The sequence below is a fragment of the Pleurodeles waltl genome, chromosome 2_2, assembly GCF_031143425.1.
Source record: "Pleurodeles waltl isolate 20211129_DDA chromosome 2_2, aPleWal1.hap1.20221129, whole genome shotgun sequence".
Taxonomy (NCBI): Eukaryota; Metazoa; Chordata; class Amphibia; order Caudata; family Salamandridae; genus Pleurodeles; species Pleurodeles waltl.
Window position 1 is genome coordinate 507710420 of NC_090439.1, and position 22428 is coordinate 507732847.

General features: G+C 47.4%; 1 protein-coding gene across 4 annotated transcripts in view; it reads left to right on the forward strand.

Annotated features, from left to right (window-relative positions):
- RBBP8 (RB binding protein 8, endonuclease) overlaps nt 1-22428 on the forward strand; it is a 382091-nt gene that overhangs the window by 231494 nt on the left and 128169 nt on the right. For all 4 annotated transcript variants that reach the window (XM_069220014.1, XM_069220013.1, XM_069220015.1 and 1 more), the window contains 2 exons: nt 2814-2915; nt 10340-10434. In XM_069220014.1, the coding sequence (XP_069076115.1) occupies nt 2814-2915; nt 10340-10434 (197 nt within the window). The remainder of the gene's footprint in view (nt 1-2813; nt 2916-10339; nt 10435-22428) is intronic.

The window sequence follows — 22428 nt, forward strand, 5'->3', positions numbered from 1 at the left end:
GGAAAATTAAGAAAAAAGTGTAAGACTGGGGTGAAGCACAAGACTGATAGTGATACTTCAGATTTTTGAGAGCCCAGTGAAGAAGTGTCTTTTAAAGGTGCTGTGGAACAACTATGGAATGTACAGCAACGTGTTTGATGGCTCAGAGGGATTTTGCAGACTTATGTCTGTACAGGAGATCTTTCGGATAACCAAGGACCATGTGTCAATTGCAGTATTCAACCAATAACAGCATCTTGGAGGTACCCTCTTTTATTGGCAGCAACTGTATCAGCTTAAGTTTTTCTGGGTTTGACAGTGGAGAAGCCTAAGGATTTCTTTGAAAAGATTTAGGGTCTTTAGATTTGAAAAGAGAAGAGCATTGCAGCAGTTGTAGGACAAGTTGGTCAAACATGCAGTCTTGGTCTGTAGACGAGGGTGGTAATTCTTTCTGAGCAATTAGATGGTGAACAAACTGAGGAGAATATATTTTTCTCTTAGAACTTGCGCCTGAGAGTGATTTTGCTCCCAAGAATTTTACCTTTCTTTGCAAAATATTTATTCATTCATTTGAGCTGCAGTCTGAGATTAGATGCGGAGTATTCAGTACCCTGCGCGAGCACCATAAGATAGAAAATGTTTTTATGTTCAAGATGTTTTTTTTTGTTTTTTTTTAAATATGTTCATTTTGCGTTTGCTGACATGTCTACAAATCCATAAATATTTTGGCATGTTTGGGGACAGGGCAGATATTTTAGACACCAGACAGTGGCCCGGAGATTGAGGTAGGTTCTGCCTGGAAGAAAGGACTTGAATTAAATGGGCCTATAATAGAGGTTCAAGCGTCAGAATTTAAAATATTAAAATAGCATTTCTGATAGAGACTTCTAACCAGATTCCTCATCCTATGAATAAACCCAAACACCAGAGTTGATCTGGAGAATTTTCGACCACAGTACTCATGTGCATTAGTAGGTGGTGTTGTATCCGCATTGGATCCATCCCGGTTTTGACATCAGTGCCAGTATTTCTGTGCCACCTCAGTGTGCTGATGTTGTTTGTTTTCCACGACTTTGGTTGCAGGTCCGGTCCTCAATCAAATTCCTATCCCTAAAAAGTTTCCAGTGTGTTAAGGCCATGTCCCCTCCAAAACCCACAGCTTTCAAATCGTGCAAGGACTGTAACCATCAAATGCCTGTGACATACACTCATGACGCCTGTCTCTGGTGTCTCAATTCTAAGCATGACATGGTGTGTGACTGCTGTGCAAAAATGCTTTGAAAGTCCATCAGTGAATACATAGCCAATTGTGCCATCAAGGAACTCTGAAATAATTAGAAGGCTCAGTCGAGGACGTCTTCCAAAGGCACATCCTGTGACCAATCATTGTTGAGGTCACGAAGCTCACACAAATTAAAGAAGTCTAAGAAATACAAGAAAGGCAAACAAGGCTCTCCTTCCTTCCACCACTCAGTCACGGAATGCCCATAGTACCTCTAAGGCCCAGAGTCCCTCCCCTTTTTTGGAGCCGATTTCAAAGCTGCTCCCAGACTTCCACAGGCCATTCGCTACACACAGCAGATCCATGATCTGAAAGCAGCCTTAGACTACAGTATTGGTACTCCTCCATATCCTCTGCCTTCAGGCCTTATGGATCTGAGGCAACCTCCAGTTGGATTATCACTAGTGCATCTGTCTCTGATACCAATATGCCACAGAAATGTGACCCGAGGCCAGTCCTATCTTCGAGCCCAGCTCTACAAATACCGCTCATGCTCAACGTTCAATGTCCCCTTCAGTGTCATGACCAATGGCACCAGCACTAGTCTAGATGCAGGCACTGATGTCCGGGTCTGGTTGCAGGTAGATTCACAACTCCTTAGTATTTCTTAATCTCTGTATAAGTAAATTAGGATATATTCTAGAAATCCCTTGTGGAAATTGGTTCTTAAAACTGACTTAAATGGACCTTACTTAGTTTCTATTTTCTTTTATACATTTTATTAGACAACATTAATAGAATGTGTTTTTTTTACCATTTTCTTTCTTGTTTGAATTATATTTATATGTTAATATTTAGAATGTTTTATCTTCACCTGAATGTGATCCCATTATATCAGTGTATGCAGCTCTCCCACTCGTACTCTGTGTTGTTGTTATATGGTGCCACATGTGCAGGATCCACAGGAACTGTTGCATGAGCTTGCAAGTTCCTCTGAGCTACCACTGGCGATGCATGGTTACACAGAAGTAACACTGATAAAGTTGCAGTAATAAGAAAGCAAGTGAAGAAAAAAGGAATGCATTTGGTGGTATTTTGATAGTATGTGGTGCCTAAAATGTTATTTGCGCGAGTTGCATAAAGGCACTGTTTCTTACTGCCACATGATAAACTCAGCCATTCTCTTTCTTCCTTCCTGTGTACAAATTCATTTGCTAAGGGTTAGCGTCATCCTGACTGCACTCAGCAGTCACCTAGTCACACACCTAATTAGGGTTTCTGTCTTCCTATGAAGAATGCTTATTTCTGAGGAATCGGTTTTAAGTTACAAATACTAAAGTAATCCGATTTGTGACGCATTGTTAGAAATCAGCCTGCTGGACCCCTGGGAAAAATAGAACATTAAACAAAAACGTATTAGTCTGTGAATGCATTTTTCTGTTCTTGGCCTAGAAAAGATATAGAAGTCTAAGCAAAAACTCACATTTTGCCGTACATCTTGTCTCGCTGCAGTTAAGGTTTGTCAGAATAGCACCCATTTTGAATGTGTATGTCTGTGTATTTGTCAGTGCTTTGTACATGGATGATTATCTGTATTTTTTCATTCATGCAGTATTCGGAAAGCCAATTCAGTCTTCCACTCAAATACAAATGAGTAAGAGAGATGAAATTCTTGTGGCTGATACATGTGATCAAGACGTACCCACGATGATAAGTAAGCTCACTATCTCTTCCACAGTTCTCACTTACATATGTTTTACAGAAAATAATTCACTTGTGTTCAACTAAAGTTTCATTGGAAATACAAAGGACTGAAATTATGGACATGATTGCCCTCATATGGTAGACTGTAAACTGTTAGTAAAATACAAAGAGACACAACTAAAATGACAGTTAATTTTGCAAGTCCTAGCTGCAGGCTGTTTTATAGACCTGGATTTAGTCAAAAGGCCTTTCAGAAAGACCTTTTTCTTACAAGTTACATAGTATGTCGTAAATGAGTTGAGCTCATTTAGTCCACCAGGATATTTTGCTTATGATCACCTGGTTTTTGGACCTTTACTGTGGGTAACCCTCACTACCTGAATCTCTCTCACGTTAAATTCACAGGAATTGGACTGTGCGTTTTTACAGTTAGTGCCTGCATTTTACGATTAGGCCACTGTGGCGCAGCTAGGGTAAGGGGCAGTAAGCTGCTTACATGTTACTTTAACATGCACGCCGACTTTCATTTTGCAGTTTCCAGTAACACACATATATCATCTTTTGGGACATCAAGAATTGTCATATTTCTATGGCTTCACTTATTATCAGATTCCAGGTCTGTGTCCCACTTGCATTGCACGGCCAAGTTAATTCTGCTCACCAGCAAAGGGAACAAAGGCCTCCCCACACAAAAGGAGCAATTAATCAGTGATTGAGCCAGTTTCTGGGAGAGGAGAAGGATGAGGGGAGAATCCACATCTGCTAATTAGTTGTCAAACACCCAGGCTCTCTGAACAAAGGAGGAAGCCCAGGCATCTGCTGTCAACACAGGAGGTACTTGCCTTTAACGTTTTGGTGAGAAGGGATCTGTCAGTGATGTCACCTGGGGTGTAGCTGAAGCACTCAGAGGAGCTCTTCACAGAGAAAACTTGACTGCAGCATATTGTATTGTTCCTGAGTGCTATGCAGGTGGGTGAGACAGGGGTGGAGGGATGATATGGCATCATAGTATTGCCAGGGGGTGCCTCCATCAAAAGTTTCACCCCACTTAGAAGGCCCTGCACAAGGGAGAGACAGAGAACAAGCCTCTGACCCTGGAATGTGACAACAGCGTACTAGTAGACAGCTGGAAAAGGAAGCTGTCTGATGCCCTGAAAACATGGACTACAGATTTTGTCTACAGCTGAACCCTAGGAGTAGATGGGTTTCATCTTATAGCCCATGAGGAGGAGTTGGGTAAGACCTGGACTTCCATGCCACCCCTGGGTGCCCTGCAAGACCGGTAGGGAACTCTGGGGCATGGGGGTTGCAGGCAGGAGCCTGCTCTGCTGGCTGGTAGTGAAGGGGCTGCTCAAGGTGCCCTCACAAGCAGGAGAGGAGCACCAGGGCCCTAGAGAGGAGTAAACCCACCTCCCCAAAAAGTAGACCCGTTTGAGGCCAGCAGACATGTTGCAAATGGCTCTGGTGGCTAAAGCTTGCCACAAGGGGCAAAAAGAGCCAAAGATCATACAAATCGACCCAACAGGGCCTAAGATAGGCTCTCTAAAGATTTGACCCTCCATGAAGACAGATCATGTGCTGCTCTGCCGCAATTCCTTTTTATTTTCCCTGGTTAAAATCAAGCTCCTGAGGAATGGTGCGATGCATTTGATTTTAATAATTTGTTCGCCCAGGTAAGGAGCGTCTTTGGGGTCCCCTCCCCATATGTACTCCTGGCCACAGGACCCCATCCCCCATGGTCTGGCGCAGGTACAGGTGTCCCACGGGAACCCCGTTCCCCAGGGACACAAAGAGAGGGTACCACCCTTGGTTGCCTGTACCCATGTATGAGTCGTTAGCTGCCCTGCCTCCACTCCTCTCAAGCAGAGAAAAATCCACACTGCTGTAGCTGCTTGTGGGAGACAAAATGAAAGTCTACTCTCACCCAGTAGGAGCCCAAAGAACGGTGGTTGGCCCCCATGGGGCACCAGATAATGGGTGTTGCACCGGGGGCCAGCGAGTCGCCGGGGCCTTGGGTCTTCCATTGCGCCCCCCAATGTCAAAACTGGCATCTGGATGTCTTGAGTGGGACTGAGGCACATGGAACTTAAAAACATGGGCACAAGGCTGCATGCCATGGTCAACCAGCGGGAATCCTGCTTATAAAGTATTCATCTTACCGGCCTGGAGTGCCCGTAATGCCATAAATGCCTGCACGGGCCTTGGGTCCTCCATTGCGGCCCCCAGCGTCAAAGCTGGCATCTGGGTGTCTTGAGTGGGACTGAGGCACCTGAAATTTTAAAAAAATGGGCGCAAGGCTGCACACCAAAGTCTACCAGCGGGAATCCTGCTAATAAAATATTCACCTCCCCGGCCTCGAGTGCCTGTAATGCCCTGCATGCACCTTGGTTTACATTTTTATCTAGCTCTGTGGTGCCTTAAGCTGGGCATGGGCACCACCAACGTTATTTGTCAGTGCTGTGGGGGTCATTGAATACTTGACCCCAGGAGAGGCGTCCAACACTGTGACCGTACTCAGAGCTGAAGCTGTATGCTCTTTGGCTGCAGTGCGGGGACACCTTGTGGTCGGTCCTAAGGCTGCATTATACAGCCTAAGTGATGGAATTAAGTTATTGAACTGTATAGAGGACTGCCTTACAACTATAGCTCTCTCTGTCCATGCCTGCTGGCTTCCTACTGTGTCTCTCCTAATTTGGTAAAGCGGTATGCATTAGCACATTAAATCTGGCCCTATTGCCTTTGCCAGTGCTTGTTTAGAGTTGATGTACTCCTGATGCAAGTACTTTAACATCACTGCTGAGCATCATTTCAGTCATGTTCTTCATAGCATAATTGCTCACCATTTCATGTCCTCCTCATTTTGACATGTTTGCAACATCTCTAAATGCTAACTGCCCTGACTTCATCCCCTGAGTGTGAGAACTGGGTTCTCTGAGCAATGCCCTTTTGATACATTGGTCAGAAACATTTCTCAGTCACTAAAACCCACAGTCGCAGCGTTTCTTCTGAAACCAAAATACTCGCAACGTCAAGTAAATTCTTCAGAGTGGCCATGGCAATTGTAGTTTTCAGCCCTCCTTCAACTTGCTCTATAGCCATAAAAAGAGGCTTCCATGCACATTGGACCAAAGCTCCCATTTTGTGTCCGGAACCCATAATTATACCTTATCTTCTCTACCATGTGGAATCAAAGCTAGAGTATTCTTCTGTTATGGTACATTTGCTAGTAATTACAGCTCACTGGAATGGCCCTTTACCTATCCTTTCTGCATGAGTCCTGTCATAGGAGAGTTTCTCAAAGGCTTAAAGAAAACATGCTCTCCTACACTGCAAAATTGCATCCATTACTTTCTTGTATACTTCAATGTGTTGCCCTTCCCAGGACAGGTATGCCTAGATGTGGGTCTAGTGCACACAGTGTCACTGAAATCAAGCCTTACCTGGCTGAGCCCTCACTCCAAACTGGTTTTCTTTTACTTTCAGCACTTGATGGGAGTGCATATGTTTTCTAGACCGTGTGCTGCGTCCCCCTTTACAACTCACCCATTTTGTGTTTTCCATGTTGCTTCCCCCTCCCATCTCTATGATCAACCATTGATCCCCCCAACTCTTCTCCCTATCCCACTCATTTTGTTTTATTTAAACACCTCACAACCTCACTGGCAATCCCCTCCCCTCCAGTGCTCCTGTCACTAATTTCCATTGAAGCTTACCTCTCCCATCTCAAGTTATGACGCTGAACAGCATCAGCCAAAAGCACTGGCAAAGCAAAAATGTCAAGCAACACCACTGAAAGCAAGATCTATCTCCCAATGCTTGTTTTCTTTGTAGTTTATGAAAGATTCCATGACTTTAGTAAGCATGCACGTCTATAAAAGATTCTCATGTTGGATAACTAAGTGTGTAAACTTATTTTTACTCATTGTAATTACTCTTGTGCATCTCTGTGTTTGAGAGAAAGGAAACAACATCGGGCTTGAGCTCTAGCTATGTGAAGGCCCAGGCTTCCAAATAAGTTTTTCCTTAATACTGCGCTCAGACGCTTTGGTCTCTTCCGTTTCAGGTAGGGTTTGAAATTAGTCCGATGCAAGAAAATCTGTAGGCTGAAGAGTTAAATACTTGAGAAGGTTCTGCGATAGAGGAAGTTAGACCTGTCAGCCCTAGGATTGTCTTTCCCAAAACCTTTTGCCTTGCTCTCCCATTTTTGCTGATTTTTTTTTTGTTGGCCTTAGAAATCAATGCACTTTACCACCGCTTACTAGTTTTAAAGTGCTTGTATCCTCTCTCCCCTAAACATGATAAAATTGGCGCAGACCTGATTGTCATATTTCATTTACTTATCCCCCCATAGAGTGGTGTACCATATACCAAGGGCCTGTAAATTGAATGCTACTCATGAGCCTGCAGCACTTATTGTGCCACCCACGTAAGTAGCCCCTTGAAACATGTCCCAGACCTGCCATGGCAGCCTGATTGCTGTTTTAAACTGCCTATTCAACTGCAATATACCACCTTGTAAGCTTTAGCATCCCCTTTTATTGTATATGTCATCCCAAAGGTATGAAATAGGGCAGGATGCATTGTAATTAAAAGGTTGGGCATGTACTTTTTACGTTTTCCATGTCCTGGTTGTGAAAAACACCTACATTTGTTTTTCTCTACTGTGAGGCCTACCACTCCCATAGGGTAACAATGGGTTGCATTATTACATTTAATATGTGCTGACTTTTGATTGGAAACAGATAAGCAGTCCATGTTTGTTGTCTGAGAAATTGTACTTAAAATCCTCTTTAATGCTAAAGTCAGATTTTAAGGTATAGATTTGGAAATGCTACTTTAAGAAAGTTGGCATTTTCCTGCACTCAGCTATTTGGTGCCTACAGCCTGTCCTGGCTCACATGACTGGGTGTAGTTGAACTTTGTTTATTGCTCCCAGGCAGCTACAAAATAGGGGCATTTGTGTGCCCGGGTAGGCAATCGACTGGCAGGATGTTGGGGGGGGAGGGGGGTGAGGAGCTGGGCACAGCCCCACTTGCAACTGATTAGGCTGTGCTCTGCCTTCAGGCAAAGGACTTCTCACCCCTACATTGTTCATGCAGCCAGCTTGGGGGCAGGGGAGTCATGAGACTTCAAGCCCTTCAAAGGGAATTATCTTGAAACTATTTCTGCTTAAAAGAAGGCACCAGGTGTAAAAAGGGGACCCTCATACCCATAATCCAGTTTACTTTCTGGTCCTGTGGAAGGACTCTCAGAGGACTCTCTGCTGCTGTGTGCTCCAGGAAACTGCTTTGTTGCACCTGGAAGGACTGATTTGCTGCCTGGAGCCTGCCTGAACCCACAGAGGTCTGCCTTGCTGCTTGAACCCTGCTTCATCATTTGAAACCAGGACTACTGGAGTGACTCCACGTGCTAATTTTGCTAATCAAAGCCTCTTGGGCATAAAAAGCTCCCACAATCTTAAACCTGCACCTGGACCCAGCCTGAGTGAATCCTGTACCCTCTGGTGGGGCACCCTGCAGTCCTGAACCCTTGATGGAGGTGCCCAAAATTCAAAACTTGGGACTGAGCAAATTTTTGGATAAAAACTTATCCGAGAACCTAGGGAATACTGGGACCAACCTGCTCGTTCATACACCCAGTGTGCATCGCCAGTCAGCAAATCCTGTTCATCTGCCCATTGCCAAAGGGGGGTAACCAGACTCCTAGAGCTCTCGGCAGCTGCAGCCTCCTATCTCGTCCTGCTGGAGATTTTTGCCTTCCAAAAAAAGAGACTAAGTCTGAACAGAGGAATTTTCAATTTTCTTCCAGTGGCTCGCTGATGACGACTCCCGCTTGGACACCCCTTGCAGCCTTACCCCGCTGACCTTTACCTTTTCAGAACATTTTTCTTCAAAATTTCTTCTAAGTCCGAAGGTAAGTGGTGACGAGGTCCAATCCATTTCTTGTATAGGACCCACACTTCATTGCGGTCAGTCATATTTTTCGACTTTTGGCCCGGTCTTGTTTGACTAAATGTCCACATTGGTGCTTTGATGTTTTAGTGCTAGTTTTTACTTTAAACTTTTTTTGTTTAGGTGTCAAATAATTGATCAAAATGTACTCTATTTTGCTAAATTGATATGGGATCTTTTCTGAGTTGTGTTTTCACTATATTACTGTTTGTGTGAATCATACATACTTTACACATTGTGCACATTGCCTCCAAGTTAAGCCTGAGTGCTTTTGTGCCTGGATACAGGGGGGGGGGTTAAGCACAGGTTAATTAGATTTTTTGTGGTTCACCATGACAGAGATTTTGATTGTTGCTTGAACAAGGGTAACACCTCCATCCAAACCCCCATTCAACCAACAACCCAGTTTCTCACAGAGGAACTAAACAAGCTTGTGATGAACCATTTGCCACACAGTGGTCTGTTGAAGCCACAAGACCTCCTGAATTTGGCAGTTACATTACTTACATTACAGCTCTCTTGACCAGAGGAAGGCAGTGTTACAGCGCAGCATTATGTCGAGATGTCCTTGCCCTCTGGAGGGGTGCGCGGAACTCGCACAATTTGATGCCGGAATTACACGGAGTTGCATAAAAACTCAGCGAGACTCCCCGTAGTTCCGCCAGCAGGCAGAAATGAGCATGTTGCACTACTCTCGCTGTGATTTAGCACCGGGAGCGTGTTCACCGCTGAGAAATCAGCACAGCTACTCAAATAGATATGCTGCTGCTGCTCAAATAGATTTTCTACTGTAGCGCTAGCCTTCTGACTGAACAGTCGCGACTGTCTGTGTTAGAAAAATGTCATTGGATGTGCTCCTAGCAACTGGGAATTGTGCTAGGGGATGTTGAATCTTGCTGGTCAACTTACCGTTCTGGAACCATGTGCGAAAAAAATGCCGCCACACAGCAATTGCCGGAATTTGTCTAGAACTCCATGTTAAAAGAGTAATGCGGAGTCTCCAAAATTCTGCCGGTTCCACTGGCAGAACAGAGTATTATGTCCACCCCTAGTCCTAGTAGCAAAATGACTGGTAACACCAATTATTGGGACAGATAATTTATCATTTAGGTGCTTTGTTGCAGTTGGTTTCCAGCTTGAGTTTTCTCTTTAGCATAATTAGTTTTACTGTTCTTCGAAACAGCAAAAGACACCAGTTATTGACAGGAGTCTTGTATTTTCAATTATAACGAGTTGTTAGTTTTGAATTGAGAGGAGCTGCTATTACTACAGATTTAAGGAACATTTAATTGTATGACACTGGTACATTAAGTTAAAATATTAAGTAAGAGAGAGCTTGAGAGTGTTAAGTAACCTCATACAGAGGCCCTTGGATAGCCCTGGGATAACTGAGAGCAAGATTGTTAATATGTAATATTTTACTGTCATTCTTAAATAGTATGTTACATAACTGTTACTAACACTGTCTCCTCTATCTACATAGATCAGAGGATAGATAATTACCCTTCAGAAAAACCAGCTTTCAACTTGGCTGCAGTTGTGGCTGAAACCCTCGGTCTTGGTGTTCAAGAAGACTCTGTAAGTGGTGTATGTAGAGTAAATATGCTTCTTTATTCTGTCTGAAAGAAAAACTAGTCTGCTGACCTGGCACTGTAAACCAAGCAACAATAGAGGCGAATTTCTGCTGCAGGGCATGCATTATACAAATATTTTCTGATTCTGAAACCTAACTCTTCTAACTATCATATGATACCATTCTTTCGTACACCCACATGTAAGATACGGGCTCAAATGGTTTTTCATGGAGATATGTAACAATGAATGCCACAACTTGCAAAATGTGATAGTGTAGCCTGAATGTCTCGTTTTTGAGTCATTGGTAGATCTTTTATTACTTTAATCAAGTTCTGTTTGAATGTCTGCTCATTAGAACTTCTGATGAATTGATTGCAAAGGATTAGCTATGCTTAAGACATCTGCCTGTTTGGAAAGACATATTAGCCACTTTCATTTGGTACAAAAAGAGCCATCCATTATTGTTAGCTGAGGTTCCTGTTGCCCCCAATACAGTCAGGGACTCCACTTGTCTCATTTGGAGTCATTCATCATTGGTGCCCAGAGGCCACAGTCCCATTGAACCTCAGTGAGTAGGTAAATCCTCCTCTTTTTCACCTGTCCATCTCAATGTGGCAAGCTATTCGGGGTTACTCAGTGAGATGGTACAGGTTAGACACTGATTACAACAGGACCATACAAAGTACTCTAAAAACTGAACGTCCATTTAGTGGTTTACTTTATAAAACACTAAGGGCCTCATTTAGATTTCGGCGGAGGGGTTACTCTGTCACAACGGTGGCAGATATCCCATCCACCAAAATCTAAATTCCATTAGAAACAATGGTGTTTAGATTTTGGCGGACGGGATTTCTGTCACTGTTTTAACGGAGTAACCCCTCTGCCGAAATCTGAATCAGGCCCTAAGTGCTTTAATGCACACATAACGTTAATACTGCGTGTAAAATACGGATACATAAAGACAATCAAAATCTCTAACCCTTCCTACCCAGAAATCTGAATGGTGTTATGGTGCCTACACATTAAGTGGTATAGCTTGCTTCAACATTGAAGTCTATCGGCAATCTAAGTCTTTAGAGATGTTTGCAAGCAGTTCCTGATGTCATGTGCAGAGTGATGTTCAGTCCATTTTACGGGGAAGAACGTCAGTGGGCTCACATTATTACTGGAAGAAGATGAACAATGCAGAAACTGCACTGTAAAGACAACGGACCTCTCGCCAGAGTAATGCAAGACATTTTGTCCCAACAGAGGTGCCTTGCATTCACCTATAAAGTTATAATTTTCCTTGATGGTCTAAAATGCCAAAATGCTTGAGTACTAAATTTACTACTATGCAGACCTCTGCTTGCTTTGACTTCTTTTGTTTTGTTAGCCATTATGGCTAACAGTAACTCATATGTTTTGGCAATATGTGTGTAGGAAAGTGTCCCTTTTGGCATGGTCAATCCCACCATTCTCCCAACTTTCTGCCTGGTATCTGATGCTAACTTGACTGTGTGTGTGCTGGGATCCTGCTAGTCAGGCCCCGGCACCTGTGTTTTGTCCCTAAACTAAACCATTGCTTCCACAGTTGTCACACCTATGGCACACAGCTAAGTCCCTTGTAAAATCTACCAGTGGTACCAAGGTCCCTGTGGCCAGAGAGGGTCTCTAAGGGCTGCAGCGTGTATTATGCTACCCTGAGGGACCCCTCATCAAACACATGCATACTGCGACTGCAAATTGTTTGTGTTGGTGAAGAAAAAAAGATAACATCAACATGGCACCCCTCCCTGGGTGCCATACCTACAAAACAATGCCTGTTGCATAGGTAAGTCACACCTCTAGCAGTCCTTTCAGCCCTAGGGCAGAGTGCACTATACCACAGGTGAGAACATAGCTGCATGAGCAATGTGCCTCTACGGTGTCTAAGTCCATTCTTAGACATTGTAAGTGCAGTGAAGCCATATTGGGTACCTGGACTGGGAGTTTGTCACCAGAATTCCACAGCTCCATGATGGCTTTACTGAATGCTAAGAAGTTTGGTATCAAACTTCTTAGCTCCATAAACCTACACTGATGCCTGTGTTGGATTTATTGAAAAATGCACACAGAGGGCATCCTAGAGATGCCCCCTGAAATTTAGCCAACTCTCTAGTGTCTCGCTGACCGGTCTCTGCCAGCCTGCCACCACCAGACAAGTTTCTGACCCCATGAGGTGAGTGTCTTTGTGCTCTCGGGAGTCTGGGACAAAGCTTACTCTGGGTGAGGATGCTTCACACATCCCCCTTGCAGTAACAGCAACACTTGGTGGTGAGCCTTAAAGGCTCCTCCCCTCGGTTATGCTGTCCCAGGGCACTTCAGCCATTAGAGGTGCCCGCACCGTGGACCAAGCCTCACGTTTTTGCGGCAGGTCCAGTGGGAAAATTAGTAAACAAGAGAAGGAGTGTCCACCCCAGCTAGGACCACCAGTAGGGTGCCCAGAACTGAGGTGAACCCCTCTCTTCAGAATCCTCCATCTAGCCAATAGGGTTAGGAATGTGCCCACCTCCCCAAAAGGAGCGGGCACAGGAAGGGTGTAGTCAGCCTAAGGGTCAATAGCCACTGGCTACTGCCCTCCGATCTCTGTAATGCCCCTAATTTTTTTTTTTGTTGATAAAGACCTTTTATTGATTTTGGAGGAAAAGCATGTATAAAAGAAAGAAACAAACGACATGGTAATACAACATGTAGCTTGATACACTCAACAATACATTATGTAGGGTAGCATAAGCTATGAGGTGAGCAGCATGGACATCATTCAATTTCAGGTCTCTCACATAGAAGGGAAAAGGGAGGGGGTAAACAGAGCTTCGTCCCCTCAGATGTTTGTACCTGCTAGGGGACACCCCACAAAAGGCTAGTGCAGCCCGGAGATACTAGTTGGCCAGTACAGACACCCATTTCCCCCAGACTCTATTGTGTTTGTCCGGGCACCCCCTTGCCTCGTACACAGGTTTTTCGCACTGCGCGCACCAGTCCACTCCTCGTCTCCACCTGGCAAGCGCTGGCGCCGCCCCCGCCTTCCAATTCACCATAATGTCCCTTTTGGCCACCAGGCAAGCCACCCCCAGGAATGTGCGATCTGCTCTACTCAGCCATGTCCTCTCCATGGCCCCCAGCAGAAGTGGTATGGGCGGCACCTCCACTTCGGACTGCAGCACCCCAGATACCTCCCTCATAATCGCTCTCCAGTATGTCATTATAGATGGGCAGGTCCAAACCATGTGGTAGAAGTCTGCGTCAGGATTAGAGCAATGGGGACAGTCTGCAGTGCACTGGAGGTCCACCCCGAACAGTCTTTTAGGGGTGAGGTACGCTGCATGTAGATAGTAAGTCTCCAGCACTTGTAGTCTGGATGTCATGGTCAGTGTTCGAGGGGCCATCAGCACCTCCCTCCAATCCTCTTCTTCAATTGGGACCACCCAACCCTCCCATCTCCGGCGGAGTCCATCCAGGGAGGCCCCTGTGTTTGTGAGTAGGGAGCGATAAATCTGGGAGATCCCCCCCACCTTACCCAGGGCTCCCATTCGGACTCTTGCCTCTATGGGACTGTATTCTGGGATACTAACTCCCGGTCGGACATATACTAGTAAGGCGTGCCTAAGTTGCAGATATTTGTGGAATTGGGTCTTATTTAACAAGTAGAGTCCTTGGAGGTCCTCGAAGGACCGCATATGTGACCCTCCCCAGACGTCACCGAGGGTGGATATTCCTATGGTGTCCCATTTCTGGAAGCATTCTAGTGCAGAGACCTCTACTAGTCGCCTCCCCCGCCAGAGAGGGGTCTGCTGGGTAAGACGGTTCCACCAGCCCGGCTCCCTCTGCGCCGCTCGCCAACTCAGCAGGACCATCCCAGTCACCTCCGGGGCATCTCGAGATACCGGACCCCCCATACAGTGCATCAAAGATCCCGGGGTAACCCACTGTGTGGAGTTCTAGTCTGTAGGCCGGGTCCGACCAACCCCCATTCAGCCAGTCATTGACCACTAACAGGTGCATTGCGAGATGGTAAAAGTAGATGTTGGACATTCCCAACCCGCCATCATGGATATCTCTCTGGCAAGTGCTGAGGGCTAATCTAGGGCGGGAGCCATGACATAAAAACTGACGTTCCATCGCCTCCAGTTCTCTGAACCACTTCCGGGGCACATGGTGCGGGAAGTTTTGTAGTACATATAAAAACCTGGGGAGTATCATTTTGTACAATGCTATTCTACCGAGTAGGTTGAGGGGCAGGCTCCGCCATCTCTGTAGGTCACCTTTGATTTGCTTTGTAAGTGGGGTGATATTTAGTTCCCATGCTAATTCGGGCAACAAAGCTATGTGCACACCGAGATATTTAAATCTATTTTGCCGGATTGGGATGTCCTGCTGCCAGTCAATGCATTCTCTGGAGGGATGTAGGGGGACCAGCAGAGATTTGCCTGGGTTCAAACTCAGGCCGGAGGCCTGTGAAAAGAGGTCTAGCAGATGTAGGACTCGCGGGCCGCTTAGTGCTGGGTTTGACAGGTATATAAGGACGTCGCCTGCGTAAAGAGCTACTCGGTCCTCTGGGCTTGCAGGCCATGACCAGCCCTCAATCTGGGGGTCTTCCCTCAGTAGCTTCGCCAAGGATTCCATTGCGAGTGCGAACAGCAAAGGGGATAGTGGGCATCCCTGGCGGGTCCCGCGTCGGATAGGGAACGGTTCCGAGACCGCTCCATTCACCTGGACCCGCGCGGTCGGGTTAGAGTAAAGTAGTCTCACGAGACCTCAGAACTTCGGACCGATTCCGTTGCCCAGTAGAACCTGCTCCAGATAGGGCCAATCAACGGTATCGAAGGCTTTCTCAAAATCGAGCAGTAGAAGCGCCAGAGGAGACCGGGCCAGGGTCCCACGGTGTGCTAGGGCGATGTGTAGGCGTCTGATGCAATGCCTAGTGCTGCGTGCAGGCATAAATCCACATTGGTCCGGATGTATCAATGTAGGGAGTACGGTTCTTAATCTGGAAGCGAGCACGGTCGATAGCACCTTGATTTCGGTGTTCAGGAGAGAAATGGGTCTGTACGCAGAACAATTGCATGATGGGGGCTGGGACTTGGGGATCACCACTATTGTGGCTTGATCAATTCCGGCGGGGAAGTAACCCTCTCTTTCGGCTTCTGCGTCAAGATCGTGCCTGGAGATCGGACTGATCCCAAATTCTGATCGAAGTACTGAGCGAGGTGGTTCCTAATCTCAAGGGTATACTCTTCCTCCTGCAGGTGCCATGCGTTTAGGCGCCATACCGGATGCTGAGTCGGGTCAACACCCCCCATCCGGAGCTGCGAGTGGTCCGATACCCCGTGGGGCAGTATTTCCGCCCAGGTGACCCCGGAGATATCTACTGCAGGCACAAACACCAGGTCAATCCGGGCCTGCAACTGGTGGGCTGCTGAAGTATGCGTCTACTGTCGTGTCCTGGGATGCCAGGTCCTCCACACCTCGCAGAGGCCCAGGTCTGTCGCCCAACCTCTCAGACTAGATGCCCTGCCAACCCAGCTGGTCGATATGGTCCCGGAAACATCCAGTTCGGGGTCTAGGACCGAGTTAAAGTCCCCTCCTATCAGCGTAGTTCCTTGGGGGAGGTCTGCCAATACTTGACGGAGAGTGAGTAGGAAAGTGTCGAACCCAGCCAGAGGGGCGTAAGCACACACAAGGTTGAGCAGCGACCCATAAAGTAGTCCGGTCACCACCACAAATCTACCCTGTGGATCGGATCTCGTGGCACTAACCACCATAGGTAACAAGCGATGTAGTAAGATGACAACCCCTCTAGTGCCTCTCGAAAAACCTGAGTGATAAACTTTATTGTACCCCCGTGTGTCAGCCTGGGACAACTAGTGCCGAGCAGGTGGGTTTCTTGCAACAAGACCACTGAGGGTGCGTATCTGCGCAGGGAACTGAACCCTGCGGACCTCTTAATCTTGTCGAGCAGGCCGTTCACATTCCATGAGAGAACCTGGGTCAACGAAGGCCATGTATGCATTGTGTTAATGTGTTGTGATGTCGGACTCCAACCCAGGGACAACCGTACCAAGCAAGGAAGAAAGGAAGGATGATGGCCGCTAGAGCAAAAACAAAAACGACAATAAACGAAACTTACTGAAACAAAATTCCTAAACCTTAGCAAAAGCTTCAACCCCCCCAACACCCTCCCACCCCATACTTCTACCCTGGAAGCATCTGTCGCCCAACTACCCAACCAAATTGTCCCATTCAGAGGGACTGTCACGGGAGTGGAGTGGTGGAGCCCTCCATTTGGACGGATTACATGCAATTAGCTGTTGAAAGCTGTTCTCCTCGCATTAAACAGCAGGCACAACGGTAAGTGTCGATCAGTTCTTACCTCTGCACCCGCCCAACCAAGCCCGCGCTAGGTGGGGTATATCATTTCCAGTACTTCCCAGCCCGTTGTGCAGGGCTGGTGCTAGTTAAGAACAGTGGACTGGCTCAGGCGGCACCCCTCCACCTCCTGCACCGGGGCTAGGGCCACCAGAGAGCCCCCAGGGATGACATCCGACTGGGAGCAGGTCCTGGATTCAGCGTTTCTATCTAGTGAGTCAATCGGGCCCTTTTGTCTTCCGCGTCAGGACCTCGTGCGTTTCCGGCCTCTTCTCACATCCAGCCGACGGCTGAGGCGACCCTCCGGGGGGTCCCCCGCCGGGCCTCGGGGACCCTTTCTTCTCTCAATGCCCTCCTCTGTGAGCCAGTCTCATGCTTTCTCGGGTGACTCAAAAAAAATGTGCCTTGCCGGCCAAGATAACTTTTAGGCGAGCAGGAAAGAGGAGCATATAGGATAGTTGCATCGCCCTGAGCTTTTGCTTAACTTGTTCATATGACCGGCGTCGGGTCTAAACCTCACGGGTGTAATCGGGGAAAATCAGGATTTTGTGGTTATCCCAGAGGAGGCCAGTGGAGAGTCTTGCTTCTTTGAGGATATTGTCTCGGTCTCTGAAATTAAGAAAGCGTGCTATCAAAGGTCTTCTGGGTCCTCCCGGAGGGGGTCGCGGAGCGAGGGCCCTGTGTGCCCGCTCAATTGCAAACCAGGGCGAGAGAGCTTGCTCCGGCATCCAGGACTTGATCCAGCCCCCCAGAAACTCGGATGCTTCGCTGTCTTCGGCTCCCTCCGGGAAGCCAACGAAGCGCAAGTTATTTCGTCTTGAGCGATTTTCAGCATCCTCAGCGCGGCGATGAAGTTCACCAGTTTGAGTTTGTAGCTGGGCTACCTTGGTCCTGAGGTTGGCCAAGTTGTCCTCAGTCTGGGAGACACGCCCCCTCAACCTCAGTGATCTGGCCCACCACATTTCTGAGATCCTGTCTTATAAGGCCCATGTCTTCCTTCACTTCCCCAATTTTAGTTTCCACCGCCAACTGTGATGTCTGGATTGCCTGAAGGATAGCGTTTACCCCGTCTGCGGGGGGGTTGCCGGACAGCGCATCATCGCCTCCGCGAGAGGCCGCCGGCGTGGTAAATTGATCGATTCTCTGCTGAGACGCCGGTGGTTGTTTGGTCGTTCTGTCTTTCCCCATGTTTCCTCCGTGGGTCAACCGGGCAACTCGCGCAGGCGGTCTACAGCACAACTTGGGGTCCCGCTCCCCCCAGAAGCAGTCTCAGGCGGGTCTGGTCCTCATGCCACCAGGTCACCCCCAAGGTGCAATGTCCGGGCCTCACGGGGCCAGAAGGGTAGTCAAAACAGCTCCGCTTAGGCCACAAAAGGGCACCTCTAGGCCACAGGGTACCCGATCAGGGGTTCTCCAGTTGATACATGCGTCTGGGTTAGGGCCTGGGTGCCCCACCACACGTGGTGTTCAATCAGACCACCAGTCTAAATTCTTTAAGCGTCCGTAGTTATTCGGGGGTCGAGCACCCCCCTCTTCTTGGGAAACGTGGTCGCCCGGGCGGGAGGGGTGGGTCTGAGATGTAACTCCACCTCTCCGGACCAAGACAGTCCCTCCTCACCCCGACCACAGGGATCCTTCAGCCGCGATCCCACCGTGGTGTGTCCCTCCGGCAGGTAGGCCAGGTTGCGTCCTGTCCCCTCCACGTGTGTGTCGGCTGACCACTGCTCCCGTTTCCGGTCCCTCGGCGGGGCCTGGTCCAAAGGCGAGCAGGGCCCGGTCCTCCCGCACGGCCCGTGGGTCGCGAAGGGCCTCTTCAAGGTGCGGAGCGGCGACGGGGGGGGAAGGCCCCCAGTATCCCACAGCCTTCGCGCGCCGCTCCGGGAGAACCGACTGCTGTCTCCGTGTGGCCCCCCGGGACCCGCCCGTAGGTTGGGAGGCGGCCCCACGCGAGTTCCGCGTGCGTTAGGGTGATCCCTCTCTCTCCGCTTCGGCCGCGACCCGGCCACACAAGGGAAACTCCCGTAGGGAGGCGCGCCCCAGAGGAGGTCGCTCCCGCTAATTCAGGGCACGGCTCTGGCCGGCTGCAGCAATTGGACGCTCCTTCAGCATTGCCCAGCGGGGCAAGGATCTCCCGCCCGGCCGCTCTGGCGGTTCAATCACGTCCCTTCACCGCTGCCAGGGACACACACAGGGGGCTTGCGCCACGGCGTGAATCGCAGCGCGCAGCCTCGGCCAAGGCCTCCTCACCAGTCGCGGGCCCGAGCGGGGTCCAGAGGGCACACAGGCACCTCAGCACGGCGCTCCCCACATCACCGGGGGCTCCGCCGGACAGGGCATCAGCCGGTCGTCACCACACCTCACGGGAGAGCTAGAGTCAGCAGCTATCACGGGCGGATGACGGAGGGGTCCAGAGCATTCTGAGTGCGACCGCCATCTTGATGCCCGAAGCCACGCCCCCAATGCCCCTAAATTTAGTATTTAAGGGCACCCCTGAACCTTGCTCTTCAGATTTCTGACGACCTAAAGAATAAATGAGCCGCACCAGCAGTGAGAACTCCAGACGACAACTGACTTGGCCCCAGCCTTACCGGCCTGTTTGCACCTTCAAGACTGCTGTTACAAAACACGTCTCATTGTGCAGGCCCAATGACCTCACCAAACCCTCAGAGGACTGCCTGCCTACCCTAAGGACCAAGACCTCCCACAGCCAGCGTTCCTGTCCACAAAGAAACTTCCCACAAGGACTTCAGTGCGCTCCGTAAGCGCAAGTCCTGCCTACTCTGCCCATAGCCCGAGTCCAGGGGGTCCACTGGTCCAGAGAATGTCCCCAGGCAATTTCCACCTCGAATCAACCATGGGCTGACCCCTCCGGGCCAAAATGACAATGCCTGCAGCCTTAACCCAGAGGACACCCCCCCCTGATCGTAACTGGCTCCGGTGAAGCCTTCCCAACATCAAAAGGTACCCCTGCACCACAGCCCCCTGGCCTTGGGGAATGTAGCCAATGGACCATCGATGTCCAGTGGCACCTCAACTTACCTGCCCAGCCTTTGGTCCACTTCAACCAACTCCCTGGACCAAGCCTGCAGTCTCTTTTGTGAAACAGGAGATCCTCATTGAATTGCATTGGGCGCCTGACTCTTTTTGCACCCTGCACCCAGCCGCCCTCGTGCCGCTGAGGGTGTATGTATGGTGCTGACCTGTAGCCCCTACCACAGTGCTGATCTAAACTCCCAGGCCCTGTGCCCTGAAGCCGCAGGTACTTACTTGCAAACCATTTCTTTCTAAGTGCCCTCAGTCTCCATTGGCTTCTACTGGCACCCAACACCACCTTTGACCTCTGCACCCATCCGGCCCTGAGTTGGGTCCTCTTGGGATCCTCTTGAACCTTGCCCTGTGGACTTCTAAACCCTCGAAGACTGGGACAGAAAGTCGAGTACTTACCTGTAAACGGTGCTTGTGCTTTTCCTCTCCTAGCACTGCATTGCCTTCAATGATTTTTGCACTAAGTGTCTAATTTTGTTATTAAAGAAGTGTAGCTTCGCAAAACATATATTCACTGTCGATTTACAACCAAAGTGCTTCTGATACTTGAAAGTGATACATTCTTGAAACTGTACTTACCCGTAACAATGAACCTTTTGGTTCTAGAACAAATGTAACAAAGTATATATTTTTTTATACATAATCATTGTACTGAAGTTAGTCATTGAGTGTGGCCTCATTTCTTGACTGTGTGTGTACAACAAATGCTTAGCACTACCTTCTGATCAGCCTAACTGCTCTCCCACAAAATAGGGAGTATTAGTATTGTCTACTTTGGCCTCTGTAAAGCCTCTGGGGATCCACTGGAATCTGTGCACACTACACCTTACTGTGGAATAGTATATACAGACCCAGCTTCCTACAATGTGAACAAACATAGCCACAAAATATTCTTCCTTTAAATAACAGTTGATGTTTTAAAGCCTAACTTTGCTTCAAATTAGAGTTTCTACTTTTACCTACTCACTTGTGCTCATTTTGTCCACTTTAAAAGGGCCCAAAGCAGAGTTACCCCTTTTGGGACCCCAACTTGACCTGCAGTCTTTACACCAATCTCAGCATAAGTGTTTGTTCTTCATCATTTATTACTGTTAAACCACCTAGTGTTGCATTCGAACACTAAATAACATCTTTGCACGTCACATGTGTAATCTGAAGTGCACAGCAGTCTCTTAAACAATTTTTTCCTTACTGATTTTTAGGACAGACAGTGTGAACTAGTAAGACAAGGCAGCTCAGTCACGTCCAGTCATGTGAGAATTTGTGTCCAGTCACTAGGTTAGTGAGGATGGTGTGACCTGTATTTTGTGCACAGTCACGCAATTTACTGCATTCTGTAATCCAGGGCAATCCCCTTTAGCACTCTGCACATCACTCCCCTTGTTTGCTAAAACAGGGGGCTCCTGCATCCTTCTTCATGACAGTCTACAAGTACAAAAAGTGAATAAACAGCTTATAGGTAGTAGATCTGGAGCTGACTCATTTGCTCTGTTGAGTCATATGTTTAGCATATGGTAACACTTGTGTTCTTCCTTATAGGTTCAGTCCTCATGGCAGTGTTAAGGGTTGTTTTGAACACATGATATGTAGTTATATGTCTTCCAATTTATTTATTAAAATTGATTTAGACCTCGGCAGAGATTAACAATACAGTACATATAAAATTGTTACGAAATTCAATTTAAAATACAAACACATTCTAAGACCTCAAAGAAAACAATTCATAATTTTTAAATATTAAAGAACATTTGAAAATATCAGAAAAAGCACCTACGAAATGTAAACCCCATTTTAAAACAATCTGTGCAGTTGAAGTATGTGCAATAAATTGCATCAGTTCAACACAAGTTGAAATATTAAAATTCACAATTAAAGGGTGCAAAAGACTATTTCTAATATCTCTCACAGAAGAACAAGGCTGAAGTACATGAAATAAATTTAGGGGTCCTAACTTACAAACATTACATATCACAGAATCCGGGTGATGTCCTCGCCATTTTCTCGTTTTCTATTTACTTAGGGGAAGGTTGCCTGTTCGTAAGAGCAAAAACAAGTGTTTCATCCTATAGAATATTTTAAGGTATGGTTCTGTTTAATGAAAAATTTTCTTAGAAATTAAACTTCTAGAAATTATCAAATTACCACATAGTTCTAGGTCACAGGAGGAACCTGGCCTTCCAACTGGCAGTTTAAGAAAATGACGCAACTGCCCTGGGGTCCATGACTCGCAAAGACCCCTGCTACAATTTAAACTCTCCAGTACAAATTAGAAATTACTATGAAAAGTCTTTCTTCCCAATTCTAAATTCTTAGGAAATAGAGCCCCTCTGTACTTAGCTAACACATACAGGAGCTTGTAGCCCCTGCAAATTATATTTGTGAGAGCTTGCATGAAGACACTAGATAGACGAAGCTATAATCTAAGAATTTGCACTGGTGAAGCCCGGGGTACGTTTTCATAAAACCTTTGATTCTTATGAATCTAAAAAGGACCAGCAGAAGTAGGAGTATATATCATAGCATAAATAAGAGTAGGAGTTATCTTTAATTTATACATTTGTATGT